The following is a 14,214-nucleotide window of genomic DNA, read 5'->3' on the forward strand; positions in this document are numbered from 1 at the left end:
TCGAAACTAGTTATGATAGTTGGAGAAAAGTAGATGGGACACCACAAGCGTCATTATTTCCTTGTATATTACAATTGGCTACCTCTCTTGTAAGGGGAAAAAAGCCTTTGGTATATGTATGTATATTAGAATTAGATGAATACATAGACTTCAGTATCTGCCTCAGCAGTCAGAAGTCTCAAAGAGTTTTACATACATACATATACCAAAGAGTTTTAATTTCCCTTATATTCAGCCTGGCTTCCTACACGTATTCTTTCCTTTATCTTCCAGGCGAATATTGTGAAGTGGTACTGGACCAGCCCTGCCCAACCAACTGGTGGGGCTATCCGGTGTGTGGCCCGTGCTCGTGTGATGTGGACAAAGGGTACGATGGTGACTGCAACAAGACTACAGGGGAGTGCAGATGTGAGGTGAGTTCTTCCTCGTTATCGCTGTCTGTTGGCCCCAGTTGTAAGGAATAACTGGTTGTGTTCTGCTTTGGTATTATGTAGTGCTGTTTATATGAGTCTCTACCCTTCTGTCTTACAGGCAAACCACTACCAGCCAGTATGATGTAGTGCTGTTTATATGTATCTCTGCCTTTCTGCTTTCCAGGCAAACCACTACCAGCCAGAAGGTTCTGACATGTGTTATGATTGTGACTGCTACCTGGTGGGCTCCTATGGTGGTTCCTGCGACTCCAAGACTGGGCAATGCCGCTGTCGAAAAGGTGTCATTGGTAGGAGATGTGATCAGTGTGCCAATCCCTTTGCCCAGGTCACCATCAGCGGATGTGAAAGTGAGTAGTTCATACATATTGAGATATTTGCTCTGAGAGGGTCAGGATGGGTAGGAATCGGGTAAAGCAGGTGCAGGATGAAGATTCTGTCATAAGGAAGCGTTACCTGTACGAATGGAAGCACAGTGTAAAAGCAAGAATGGTGTTGCGAGTCTTGAGATCAGAGTTGGAGAATATGGAAAAGACAACGACCTTTTCTATGTGAATAGTGCACAGAGAATGAGCTGGAAGTGATGTCAGGGAAGTGGTGAGGTGCAGTGTTCACGTGGTCTAAGATGAATGTATGAAATTAATACGTGTAATGGCAGGTCAGGTTAAAAAAAGACAAAGATACTTGAATAATTTTTCAGGAGTGCGTTTAATTCTAAAAACACTGTTCTTCATTTCTTTGATTGTTAGTTCACATTTAAACAATTTCTTTTCTAAATGTGTGGGGGGTTGATCTGAGTGTACGTATGTTCATGTATTCCTTGCACATCAGACAAAGAAGCATCACCAACTTGACTCGTTTTTTCTGCCTCCAATGATTACAGTCATCTACGATGGCTGCCCCAAGAGCTGGGCAGAAGGTGTGTGGTGGGAACAGACTGTCTTCGGGGCAACTGCCCTGGAGCAGTGCCCCATTGGCGCCCAGGGAGAAGCCTCTCGTCGTTGTGTCAAGGACGTCGGGTGGATGAACCCAGACATGTTCGACTGCGTCTCCGACTCTTTCATCGAACTCAAGGACCTGGTAGGTAACCTTTTTCCTCCCCCTCTTCCTCTTCCTCCATTTTATCCTCTTCTTCCTCCTCTTCCTCCTCCTCTTCCTCCTCCTCTTCTTCCCCCTCCTCCTCCTCCTCTTCCTTCTCCTCCTCCACCTCCTTGTGCTCCTACTAAACCAGCTCTTTCTTAATATATAAATATTATTTTGTACTCCCCATACACGCTTCTCCCCATTTTTCTTCCTTCTACCACATACACTGAAACCCTAGGGGTAGGCCAGTTCCTACTGTTGAGCTTTAATTTAAATTATCTGTGCCTCACTGCACTGCTTTTGACCCAAACGTCATGACGCTGTGAGGGTGGGGTCATAAATAAGGTCACAAATGACCTGTACAAGTCAATTGTCAGTGTCCCACAAAATTGTTCAAAATATAGCCATTGATTATAATATTTTGTGTAGTGTATATAGCTTTAAATACAGTAATATCAAAATCTAAAGATAACTCTGTCCAGTAGAAATGCCATAGAGCAGAATGGTAAACTTCGATTAACTCAATTTTACTCACCATCCTGCAGAAAGACCTTTGGTATGGATAATGGAAGACTATAGAAAGATAATAAATAATTGCGATAATACTGTTGTGTTTAATGACGTATGTATGTATGTATATACATAATGTAATTTTCCTGTCATTTTCAGCTTGAGCGGCTTGTCAAGGAAGACCTCGAGATCACGACATACCAGGCTGTCAAGCTGGCTGAGGACCTGAACTACGCAGCCTCAGTGACTCCAGCCATGTGGGGCTCAGATGTCCTCATCGCCTCAAGGATTCTCATCCTCCTACTTGAGTACGAGACCTTTCAGGAAGGACTCAACCTGACGCATCGTCAGGACCGACACTACATCCAGGTGAGTGAGGGAGAGACATCTTCTTGGGGGTTGGAGACCAGTGATGGGTTCTTGCATGTAGTGGTCCTGGAAGGCGGACATCAAAGATGCACATTCTAAGAATTCGTCTTCAACGCCCGGGGCTGATACTCGGTCTCCGGACTGAGCCCAAGTCTGTCAGTTTCAACCGTATTTCTTGCACTTTTTCCAAACATTGGAGAACTGACAACGGATGACTTCTCTCCCCATACCACTAGCAACTGGTGATATAGAAACAGTCCTACACTAATACAACACAAACAACAGTCCAAAGTTTCTTCCCAGAGAGATCTGTGGGCCTCTACAGAGGCGTTGTGCCCTTTAGGGGTTGATTTTTATTCCACCATCTTGGTCACAGCTCTTCAGCACCTGTAGGCATGACTAGTTTCTTGGGGACCATGGAACACAAGAAAGAATTCTGGCAATGGACTGATTGATTGGCATTTATCATAAGTGATTATTATTTCCTAATTCTACCTTTCCTTCTTCCTTGCAGAATCTAGTGGTTGGTTGATTACCACTAGGGAAAACAAGAAACAGATGAAAGTGGTACACTTTCATCTCTATCTCCCCTGAAGATGCTAAATACACGAAAGTACTTGGGAAATTCGTGTTTCTTGTTTTCCTTAGTGGTAACCAGCACTAGGTAGAATCTAGTGGTCGGTTGAATGATTGGTATTTGTCCTGGTAATCATCGTCTCCTAATTCTACCTTTCTTCCTTGCAGAATCTAGTGGAGTCAGCCTCGCTCATCTTGCAACCGGTCTATGCCCGGCATTGGCGCCAAATCAACGGAGCCGCTGGCTTCGGCGCCGACACCCTTCTGTCCAAAGTGGACGAGTACGTGGCTACACTCGCTATGAGCCAGGGTGACACCTACACCTCACCCTTTGAGGTTCCTACTAAGCACATAGGTGAGTTCTTTGAAACGACACTATCATGTATATTTCAATTTGTATATTATGTTTTATAGGTGATTTTTGTTTAGTAGCAAGTGTATGGCTAGCTATATTATATAAATTTCTTTATTCCATATAGCTGTGATACTTAAGGATGGCCATTATTATTGTAATAGGTTTTTTTTTTGTGTGTGAATGTGTGTGTGTGTGTATCACGTATTATTTCTCACTGTCCACTTGGCATTTCTTCCATCCAATTTTCGTGGCGTTGCTTGTAGTGTTCGGTATGGACACAGTATCAGCGGGTGAGCTATATGGCTACAGCACATCCGGCTTCGTGGTGGGGCATGACGACCGGGTGGACCATCTGGTGATCCCGGAGACTTCGACGTTGGTGGATCCTCAGTACCCGACCCCTCGCAGCGCCGCGGTCATCATTCCCAAGTATAACAATTACCTACGTCACCAGCAAGACTGGGCCCGCCTAACCAATATCAGGCTCCCTCTATCCTTGCTTGGGATCCCTGATATCAAGAAAGGTAAGTGGTAACAAAGGACAGTTGTTTATTTGATGTCAGATCTTTCATAGGAAGACGGATTTTGGAATGAAGATGTTGCAAATTTTTTGCTTGTTAAGCGCAGCAAAATTGGAACCTTTCTTTCCCTGTAAACAAGACAAAAAAGGAATATCCTATTCATACTATTTGATTATGGTCCGCCTAATTTCATTCATCTCATTGACATCTGTATTTTATTCATCTGAGGATCATCAGACTGATGATGATTATTGAAACTTTAAGATCTTACACTAGCCAATGACATGTTATCATAACGACATTTTAACTCAAGTTAGCATAAATGATTTATTCATTTATACCTTTTTAACCTAATACTAAAATGCCCCGTTTCATTCTTCATTCTTCTATAGGAGAGACGGTGACCAAGGAGACACTGGGGACAGCACGGGCAGTTGTGTCTTATGTCCTCTACCGCTCCCTTGGGGGAATCCTGCCAGAAACTTACAGTGGCGACGTCGACAAACGCTGGGGTGTCGGACTCGCCGTTAGGTGAGTAAGAGCTGCTCTTGAACCAGAATTATGCATACACATTTACATACTTACCTAGATTCAGAGCTGGACGCGTTCCTATGTACGTTCCTTGGTGCATTCCGCTTTAGTTTGGCCGCGGTTAGCGCTCCCAAACTGTTAAAACTGGAGAGACAGGTTCATACCGAAATAGAAGTCCGGTAAGCCACATACTATACCAAAGAAAATGTTCATAGGCCACATCCAAAAGGTAGGTCACATATTATACCGGCACCTATATTACTTTAATAGTTTGGGAGCGCTAACCACGGTCAAACCAAAGAGGAACGCACCGAGAAACACACACAGCTCTGTCTAGATTTATATTCAATGTCGTCTTCCCATACTTTTTATTGTATTTTTTCAACATTGTTTTGTTGTATTATTATATGAAAACATTATAGTTCGTCCTGTTCGTCCTACATATTATGTTCATTGGAAACTCTAATGTCTGAAGCGCGGGGAGCTAAAGATGTCTGGAAAAGGCTTCTTCCCGGTTATTTGGTATTTACTCATGAAAATGAAATCCAAAGCCATGACGGTGATCGAGCACGTTTGTTAACAAAGTGATGGCAATACTTTCCTCTAAAACCTTTTGGCTTGTTTCCTTTTTTTTTTTTGGGTGCCTTTATGAAAGTAAGGTCGGGAAGTTACAAACACGGTAAACACACGAGATGTAGACACTACGGTGGTTAATGCAAAAGTGGTGGTAGTACGGAAGGAATACTGACTCAAGAAAACCCAAAAATAAAAATAAAAATTCAACGACATTTGCGGCCTTACCCGCGAATAATCAGATCCCCGAATGTTAAGGGATGACTTTTTTTTTTTTTTTTTTTTTTTGCTGCTTCCTCCGGTTGGTCCGGTCACTTGAGCATTCCGTGAACCTAAATTCTGGATATTAGATATTTTCACTATAGAAAAATATGAATATCAAGGAGAGAAGCACTGGCGAATTGTTCATTCCTCTGATGTCGTGTCTTTCCAACTACATTCAACAGACTGATCACCCCTCCTACCCCATCCTTTTCAAATATAGAACAATTTTCCCTCAGTCTAGACAAACTTCTCTTAAATACATCAGTACATTACTGACTATCATATACATTCTTCCCCTTCCATTCACCCAATATCCTCAAATCCTTTGGAAAACCTAGTGGCAGTCAATGCCCACTCCCTTCTCCTGATATCAACCTTATCCTCCACACGATCTTCATCATGGTACTCATCATCATTGTCTTACTTTTCCAGGTCCCCAGTATTCACGTTGGCGGTGTTCACGTCAGAGTTCGGACTGATCCAGGGTAACCTTGACTTCCCCGTGCGACTGCGGTTCCGGCTGGGCCCTATTGGCCGCAGAGCGAACCCACAGTGCGTCACTTGGAGGCAGCAGGACAGTGATGATGATGCTGCTGCCAGCAACAGGTGAGTCAAGCTTTGGACACTTGGAATGTATTAACAACGTCAGCATCAGTGGGCATCTTGGTCTTGGGTTTTAGTCAACTGGAGCTGGAAGCCCTAGACCAGGGTGGGCAACCCTTGGCACGCGTGCCAAATCTGGCACACTAACGATTTTTTCCGGCACGTGAAACCCAGGGCTCACCTTAAGAAAGATAACTAATAAATCTCCAACTTCTTTTGCTTGACCATTCGTAACCGCATGCTGCGTTTGTCGGCGGATTGGGCCCATAAGAGGTGAAGGGAGGGAGCCCATATTTGTATTTAGGCTTGTCATTTATGTTACTCTGTTGACACGCATGAAAATTTTGTATCAAAGATTTGGCTGATTTTGTCACCCACACTTGAAAAGGTTGCCCATCTCTACCCTAGACTATATCAGTGTTTGATTGAGGGAGCAAGGGTGGCAGGGGAGATTTGTCATACTGCTGTGTTTCAGCGGCTGTACTTCATATCATGATGTACCACATTCTTTCCATTGTTATCATTGCAGTGAGGTTCTCAAGGAAAACAGTGATAGAGGTGGTGTGTGGTCTCGTGAGGGCTGTGAGACGGGCACCCCTGAGCCGGGCACAGGGCTCTACGTGAACGACACCATCATCAACTGCACCTGTAACCACCTGTCATCCTTCGCCGTCATCCTCAACCACGCCGAAGCAGAGGTAAAGTTTACTTGTCAGAGGCAAGTTTTATTTTCTTCCTCTTCTTCTTTTCCTTTCTTTTTCTGTTATTTTTTTTCTACCTATACTTTTCTTCTTCGTCGTTTTCTTCGTCGCCTTTTTTTCCATCTTCTTCTTCCTCTTCTTCTTCTTCTTCTTCGTCGTCGTCGTCATCCAGTCGTTTTTTTTCTTATTATACTTTTTTTGGTTCTTCATCTCCTTCGTCTTTTTTTTTTCTTCTCCTTTTTCTTCCTCTTCTTCATCTTTGTTTTTTTCTCTTCCTGTGTCTTCTTCTTCATCGTCGTCGTCTTCTTCTTCGTCTTCTTCGTCTTCTTCTGCTTCTGCTTCTTCTTCGTCTTCTTTATCTTCTTCTTGTTTAGATGTTGGACAAGTTTGTATTGCATGCATTCTGAAGAGGCATATGCCAAGACTAATAAAAAAAGTAATTTTATTATTTTAAGCATTTTACCAGAACTGGTCAGAATCTCTCTTAAAACTAATTATAATTTCCTATGATTTTCCCCTCATACATCGCTACCTATATAACCTGAATCTGACGATTAGAAAAAGGTATGAATGGTGTAGGGACTTTATCAAAATCATAATTTATGCCTATTTTCACCATCCGCTTTTCTGTCAGATGACACTCTCTTATTAGAGCCTTCCAGTTCTTCTTGGGCGATGTTTGTGAGCAACGTATGTTGAATGGCCCTCTCATAATCCATGTTGATTTGGTGATGTGGGTGTTTGATTTAACTTTCCTGAGATCAATCTTTCAATCATCATTAATGATGTGGTGACAGAGACACAACAAGCATGAGGACACAAAAGTGAACCTCCTTGCCTTTGTTTTGTTTTTTATTATCATTATTATTATTATTATTACTATACAAAGCCCTCTGTGAGGGGCACCGTCCTAGCCTCCCGATAGGGGGGGGGGAGTGTGTGACGTTAAACTGTATCATCAGCAGCAGCAGCATTAAGTATTAATTGTTAACCAGTATCTCGCCTTTGCCCTGGACAGTTTCTTGCTGAACCTTCTGTAGCTGAGGATGTGACGACCTATACAGGCCTAATCCTGTCGCTGTTGCTCCTACTGGCATCCTTCGTGGCCTTCAGCGTCCTCCGAGGAGCAGCCACCAACTCCAACACCATCCACAAGAACATGACGGCGTGCCTCTTCCTTGCCCAGCTCCTCTTCTTGTTCGCCCTGAAGGCGCGCCAGATTCTCGTCCAGCAGGAGGTAAGATGTACAAAAAAGGAAGATTCAGTAAAAATATATGTAATAATAATATTAATGAATAAATAAATAAGATGAAAAAAACACCAGGTAGTGATGGATGAGGGAAATAATGAGAGCACAGAAAGGTTTAGGAAACATAGGATCTTACCAGCGAGAATTTCTAAGAAAAATCAAAGTTGAAGTCTATCTATAGGCTCAGAAGAAGTTGAAAGGATCCTCAGAAATGGGGATGAAATGCTTGTTTGTGTATTTGCCTGTTTGTGCATACACACACACAGGTCACTCAACAAGCACTCAGGCATCAGCCAAACCGAGAAATAGCTACCATGATATGCAAGAACCATACTAGTACGACAGTAGATAGGTCCAACACAGACTAGACCTGGCCACAGAATCAAATTACCCCAGATACACTCACTACACAGGAGAAACAGAACACCTCATTTCACACTGCCCTATATTTACTCTACATAGACAACACAATATCTCTTCCTGATGTGACATGTAGGCCAATCCTGTGACCGTTCTCGGTTATCTAGGGGCCGTGGATCTCCTACAGGAGAGACCTGGGGCAACGGATTGACTACTATAACCTTCATCTAATCGAGTATTGCTTTCTTGCCCCCTTCCCTGGGACAGTTCCCCTGCAAGCTGGTGGCCATTGCCCTCCACTACTTCTGGTTGTGCATTTTCACGTGGCTTCTGATCGAGGGCGTTCACCTCTACCGCATGTTGACCGAGATGAGGGATGTCAACCACGGTCAGATGCGTTTCTACTACTCCTGGGGTTACGGCATGCCAGCCATCATCGTTGGACTCTCTGTTGGCGTCAGGGCTGATCAATATGGAAACTTCTTCTTGTAAGTATGGGATCACTCTCATTCAACTTGTCCTGCCTTGTCCTAACCTTCTTCAACTGTAGAAATGAGTTTTCCTTATTCATGCGCACTTCCTGCCTTCTCATTTAGTAGTATTATCCTTGATACCAGTCATAGTATTATTTGGATTCAATTATGATCATCTTAGACGCCATTAGTGTCATAATTCCCATCATATTACCCTTTCAGTTAGCCCTATAGACACTACTTGCGGGAAATATATTGATTACAGCCTTGAACTTCAAGGGTGTCTTGTTCATTTCTGCCTTCCTACCCACAGTATTGAACTAACAATCGTCCTTTTGTTTTCCCACACACTCTGTATCCCCAGCTGTTGGCTCTCAATCTACGAAGGAGTCGTGTGGGCGCTGGTGGGCCCCATCTGCGCCATGGTCGTTGTCGTCCTCCTGGTCTTCGTGCTCGCTATCCGGGCCTCTCTCACCCTCAAGGGCCACGTTGAAGGATTTGGCAACTTGAGGTAAGTACGAAAGAAAAGTATGGCAGCAGGAACAAAGACTTCTGTCATAGTGTTATTCCATGTTGACAGTGATGTTCATACTTTTATACTTTTATTTCATATCATTAGAAAATTTAAAGCAGAGAACTGGAATGGAAAGGGGTTTTTCAAATGCTTAGATAAGAGAGTACTGAGATGCTATGGACATATAAAAAGAATTATTAAGAAAAGACTAACAAAATGTATGGAAAACAGAAATGAATGGATTAAACTTGAGAGGAAGACCAAAAATGAGGTAGACGGATAAAGTAAAGGGGACACTGGATCTGTGAGGAATGTCTGTGGAACTGGGAAGAGAGTACAAAAGACTGGATGCAATGGAGAAGGGTTGTAAATGGATGGAGAAATAAAGCGGCCCAAAGTGATGTACTTCTTGTAAAATTCATCTAATTTTTGGAATGATGATGAGAAGGAGCCACATAAGGAAGTGACTGGGGCAAACCACCCCTAGTTGTCAGGCCCTTGATGCGAGCAGTGTGCCAGGAGGCAGGGATGACCCCTTCATCCACGAGGTGCTAAGATGAAGGGGGGCGATGACTTTGGATAGGAGTGGGGTGGGTGTGGGGTGTTTAATTTGACTTGACTAGCCCCCTATAAAGGGGAAAAAGCCTTTTGATGCGTATGTATGTGTATATATATGTACAGCCATTATAGCTATCACAATAATCTAACAAATACAAATAATTCATATTGTTTGGGTGAAACATGTACTACCACTGCTTAATCACGTGACACGGACCACTTCAAGATCTGAACAGATGTTCCTATTGCCACTACCATAACTCTCTCTCCTTCTTTGGTGTTGCAGAACCCTCCTGTGGCTTGGAATCCTCTTCCTGCCTGTCCTAGGATCCACATGGGTCCTAGCTGTCCTCTCTGTGTCTGAGGACCTCGAGATCCTTCACTTCTCCTTCTCAGTCTTCTCAGTCTTCACGTCCCTCTTCATCCTGGTGGGCTATTGCCTCCTCAACGCCCGTGTCCGAGACTCCCTCTACCTCATGTGCCTCACCTGCATGGGCAAGAAGGTGCCCTACCAGGAGGCCCTCAGCGTCACAAGAACGACCTCGGCGACAGCTGGTGCATCGGTGAGTGTCAAGGTTGGTAGCCCGGAACGGGGACGTCTCTTCCAAAAGACATTTTTTGAATCAAACCGTCACTTTTGATTGATGAATAATTAAGTTACAGTTTAGTTGTACTGTATTTCTGTTCCGTGTTGGATATTGACTGCTTCAGATTTATGTTTTTATTACTTTAGAGTCATGTCGTAAAAGACGACTAAAAGATGTGGAATCAGGGGACTGGGAACTCCCTCCGTATTTTTCTTTTCATGAAAACTTAAGGCATGTTTTAACGTGGCCACCCCTTTACAAGAGGGAAAAGTTCATTGATATATATATATATATATATATATATATATATATATATATATATATATATATATATATATATATATATATATACATACAAACCTTTCTTCATCCTTTTCATCTTCGCAGAGGTCATCCGCCCTCACCTACAACGACGACTTCAACATCCTGCGCCGCAATATTGGCATCTCGACAGCTTCCACTACATCGAGGTCCACGTGCAAGACCTCGTCCTCCCCGTACAGGTAAGCCTCAGTCCTCAAATGAGGACTTCCTTGGTCAGTGTGCTAGTCGAAATAAACATGAAGAGAGAAAGAGAGAGAGAGAGAGAGAGAGAGAGTTGGTCAATCAGTCAGTCACTAAATCAGTTAATCAGTAAGAAATTAAGTGATAATCAGTCAATTGGTATGAAATGTTATGAATATTTTACCTAATCTTATTTGTCTAATTGTGATATATAGGACTTGAACTATGTTCCTGGAGTCCAGTCTTTATTTCTCTATTTATCAGACTTTCCCCTAATTTCATTCATGTTGTCTACCTAGATTAGCTATTTTCCAAGATGCTCTACAAAGCAATGGATCTATACCAAAGTATATGTTTCTTAAGCTACTTCAAGCAGTCTATCTTGTAGTTATTCTATCACCTCTTTCTCTTCTTTTCTTTTGTGGACAATCCCACTTTATCTATTCTCTCTTTACCGTCCCTTTGCACACTCGAATATTCCAGTTTTATTTAAATTTGTTTTAAATTATTTCCTCTCCTAATTCATATATATATATATATATATATATATATATATGCAACAGTAATCACATAAAACACGTGAATAAAGATATTTTGCTGAAACCACGAGGAAATCAAAGACATTTTCAAAGTACTTTGAAACTTTCTTAAATAGACGAAAACGTTCAGTATTCTGATCTTTGATTTCCTCGTGGTTTCAACAATATATATATATATATATATATATATATATATGTATATATGTATATATATATATAGATAGATAGGTACTGTACACACACACACACATACACCACTGTAATCATCGCCAAGGCTAGTCCCTTGTCATCATCCGGTGCTATCTCTGATTACTTCTGTTCCTCCACCAGCAGAGGTGAAGGGGCTGTGCCTGCCGGAGGAAGGGGTGCTGCCTCCACGTCGACGCCCTCCAACTACAACTCGAACTCAGACCTCCATGTCAAGTCCCCATATGTCTACAATGACTCCACAATGTTCCATCGAAAACATGGTAAGAATCTGCCTTTCTAACATTCAGCCTTCCCTCTTTCACTTTTCTTCTTTTTCCTCCCCTCTTCCACTTCATATCTTCCTCCCTTTGTTCTGTTTCCTCCTCCTTCCCTTCCTCCTCTTCCTCCTCCAATTCTTATCTTAGTGATTATACATTCGTGAAGTAAGAGATTTCCTCCCAAAGAAAATAAAAGAAAATAGAAAGACAGACATTTTTTCTTCCTACTCTTGTGTGGTTCCCCATCAGCTGCCAGAAGCTATGTTGACGTTTCATTCCTTCCTTTCTCTTACCACCCAACACTTAACTCATCTGACGTTTCCTCAGCATCTGGCATGAGGTCCAAACGGCGGGAAAGCGAGAGCGAGAGCGAGCTGAGCCTCGACCACCGCTCCCTCGAACTGGCATCCTCCCACTCGAGCGACGAGGACGACACGACCACCAACAACGGGACCCTCAGGGTCTCGGACAAGAGACCTCATCGCCATGGTAAGTATTAAAAAAAAAAAATAATAATAATAGTAATAATAATAATTGATAATTAATAATAATAATAATAATTGATAATTAATAATAATAATAATAATAATAATAGTAATAATAATAATAATAATAATAATAATAATAATAATAATAATAATAATAATAATAGCAATAATAATAATAATGATAATTGATAATCAATAATAATGAAATAATAATAATAACAATAATAATAATAATAATAATAATAATAATAATGATAGTAATAATAATAATGATAGTAGTAGTAATAATAATAATGATAATTGATCATCAATAATAGTGATAATGATAATAATAATAATAATAATAATAATAATAATAATAATAATAATAATAATAATAATAATAATAATAATAATAATAATAATAATAATAATAATAATAATAATAATAATAATGATAACTGATAATCAATAATAATAATAATAATAATAATAATAATAATAATAATAATAATAATAATAATAATAATAATAATAATAATAATAATAATAATAATATAGCAGCAGTAGCAACATGTTAATTTTCTTACATATTTTTCTTGTTCTCCCTGTTTTTCTCTTCCTTCTCCTTTTTACATTTCCTCCACTTAGTTCCTCATCCTTTGCTTCTTTCTCCTTTTCTTCCTTCTCCTCCTCCTTCCTCGTACTTATTCCTTCACCTCCACTTCCTCCCCCTGACGTAAACATTCCCCTCCCATCTTCATGTTCCTTTTCCCATTTCCTTCACTTATCCCCTTTTCCTCATTGTCTCCTTTCTTTCTTCTCTTCCTCGCATTGTTGATTTCAGGCTGGGGTGTTGGGGTGTTGGACTCAGGTGAATGAACCAGTGCCTTTCCTTTACCGCGCTGAATTCGTTCTCACTCTCTCTTTCCCTCTTCCACCAGATGTAGGAACCTCAAAGCCGCCCACGACAACGACCTACTTGCCCAACATCTACGACCTGGACACTACTGCCGAAGCCCTTCCGCCTGCTCCTCCGCCACCGAACATGATGGTCGGTGCTGGCGAAGCTTCTGCCGGAGGTTCTCCAGTCCTTCATCACAACATTCGACCTCTCTATGCCCAACACTGGTCCTCTCAACTTCCGCCCGCCTACCCCGGCATCTACAATAAAGGTGAGTGAGGCGCACAAACATTTGGGGAGAGGTGAAGTCAGACTAGGTCATCTCCAGGGTGCCTGGTCTGCCTCTAAGGTTGGGTATTTTTGGGGAATCAGAAGACAGAAATCAGAGACCATGACTGAGATTGTATGCATCAATGTTAGACCCTCCAGCAATGCAGGCCAGTTGTGTTGAGACAAAATCAGGATGATGGAACTCAGATCTCTCTCTCTCTCTCTCTCTCTCTATCTCTCTCTCTATATATATATATATATATATTTATATATATATATATATATATATATATATATATATATATATATATATATATCTTTTGCAAGGGTTTGGGGATAGGGTGGGGGTCCACCAAAGCAGAGACCAGCTATTTTCTATTACTATATGGATTCTAAGGAAGCTCGCTGGATGAGCGGGTTAGGGCGTCGTTACTTGCGGCGAAGGTCGAGGGGATGGCGGTTCGAACCCTGCCACCGGCGAAGTTGAACTAAGGGCATGGTTCAATAAATTCCACGCTACAAAGCCCTCTGTGAGGGGCACCGTCCTAGCCTTCCGTTGGGAGGAGTTTGTGACATTAAACCATATCAATCAAATATGGATTCTGAAGGCAAAACTAGAGGAGAAGGTACAAGAAACTGGCAATCTTATTTTCTGCACTTTTGACAGACTTTCAACTCAAGAGGACACATATGATTAAACTCAAATGTGATAACATGTTTAGTAATACAATAATACATAATGAAGTGCTTTTTTGAAATAGCTGCTTGCTCAGACCTGCAGTATGCAAATCAGTTTTAACACTTT

At 41.6% G+C, this 14,214-nt stretch overlaps 1 protein-coding gene across 6 annotated transcripts in view; it reads left to right on the forward strand.

The window, feature by feature from the left end:
- The window catches only part of stan (Protocadherin-like wing polarity protein stan), a 343,319-nt gene that overhangs the window by 307,773 nt on the left and 21,332 nt on the right, over nt 1-14,214 (forward strand). For 3 of the 6 annotated variants that reach the window (XM_076210587.1, XM_076210586.1, XM_076210584.1), the window contains exons 15-31: nt 274-413; nt 598-781; nt 1,315-1,511; nt 2,184-2,393; nt 3,138-3,324; nt 3,588-3,848; nt 4,238-4,376; nt 5,646-5,819; nt 6,346-6,514; nt 7,536-7,754; nt 8,394-8,614; nt 8,964-9,110; nt 9,958-10,246; nt 10,646-10,761; nt 11,632-11,771; nt 12,096-12,257; nt 13,180-13,410. In XM_076210587.1, the coding sequence (XP_076066702.1) occupies nt 274-413; nt 598-781; nt 1,315-1,511; nt 2,184-2,393; nt 3,138-3,324; nt 3,588-3,848; nt 4,238-4,376; nt 5,646-5,819; nt 6,346-6,514; nt 7,536-7,754; nt 8,394-8,614; nt 8,964-9,110; nt 9,958-10,246; nt 10,646-10,761; nt 11,632-11,771; nt 12,096-12,257; nt 13,180-13,410 (3,186 nt within the window). The remainder of the gene's footprint in view (nt 1-273; nt 414-597; nt 782-1,314; nt 1,512-2,183; nt 2,394-3,137; nt 3,325-3,587; nt 3,849-4,237; nt 4,377-5,645; nt 5,820-6,345; nt 6,515-7,535; nt 7,755-8,393; nt 8,615-8,963; nt 9,111-9,957; nt 10,247-10,645; nt 10,762-11,631; nt 11,772-12,095; nt 12,258-13,179; nt 13,411-14,214) is intronic. The other 3 variants (XM_076210585.1, XM_076210588.1, XM_076210589.1) reach the window with 3 other exon arrangements.

Source organism: Oratosquilla oratoria, chromosome 27 (genome assembly GCF_046742065.1).
Source record: "Oratosquilla oratoria isolate Oo_2021 chromosome 27, ASM4674206v1, whole genome shotgun sequence".
Classification (NCBI taxonomy): Eukaryota; Metazoa; Arthropoda; class Malacostraca; order Stomatopoda; family Squillidae; genus Oratosquilla; species Oratosquilla oratoria.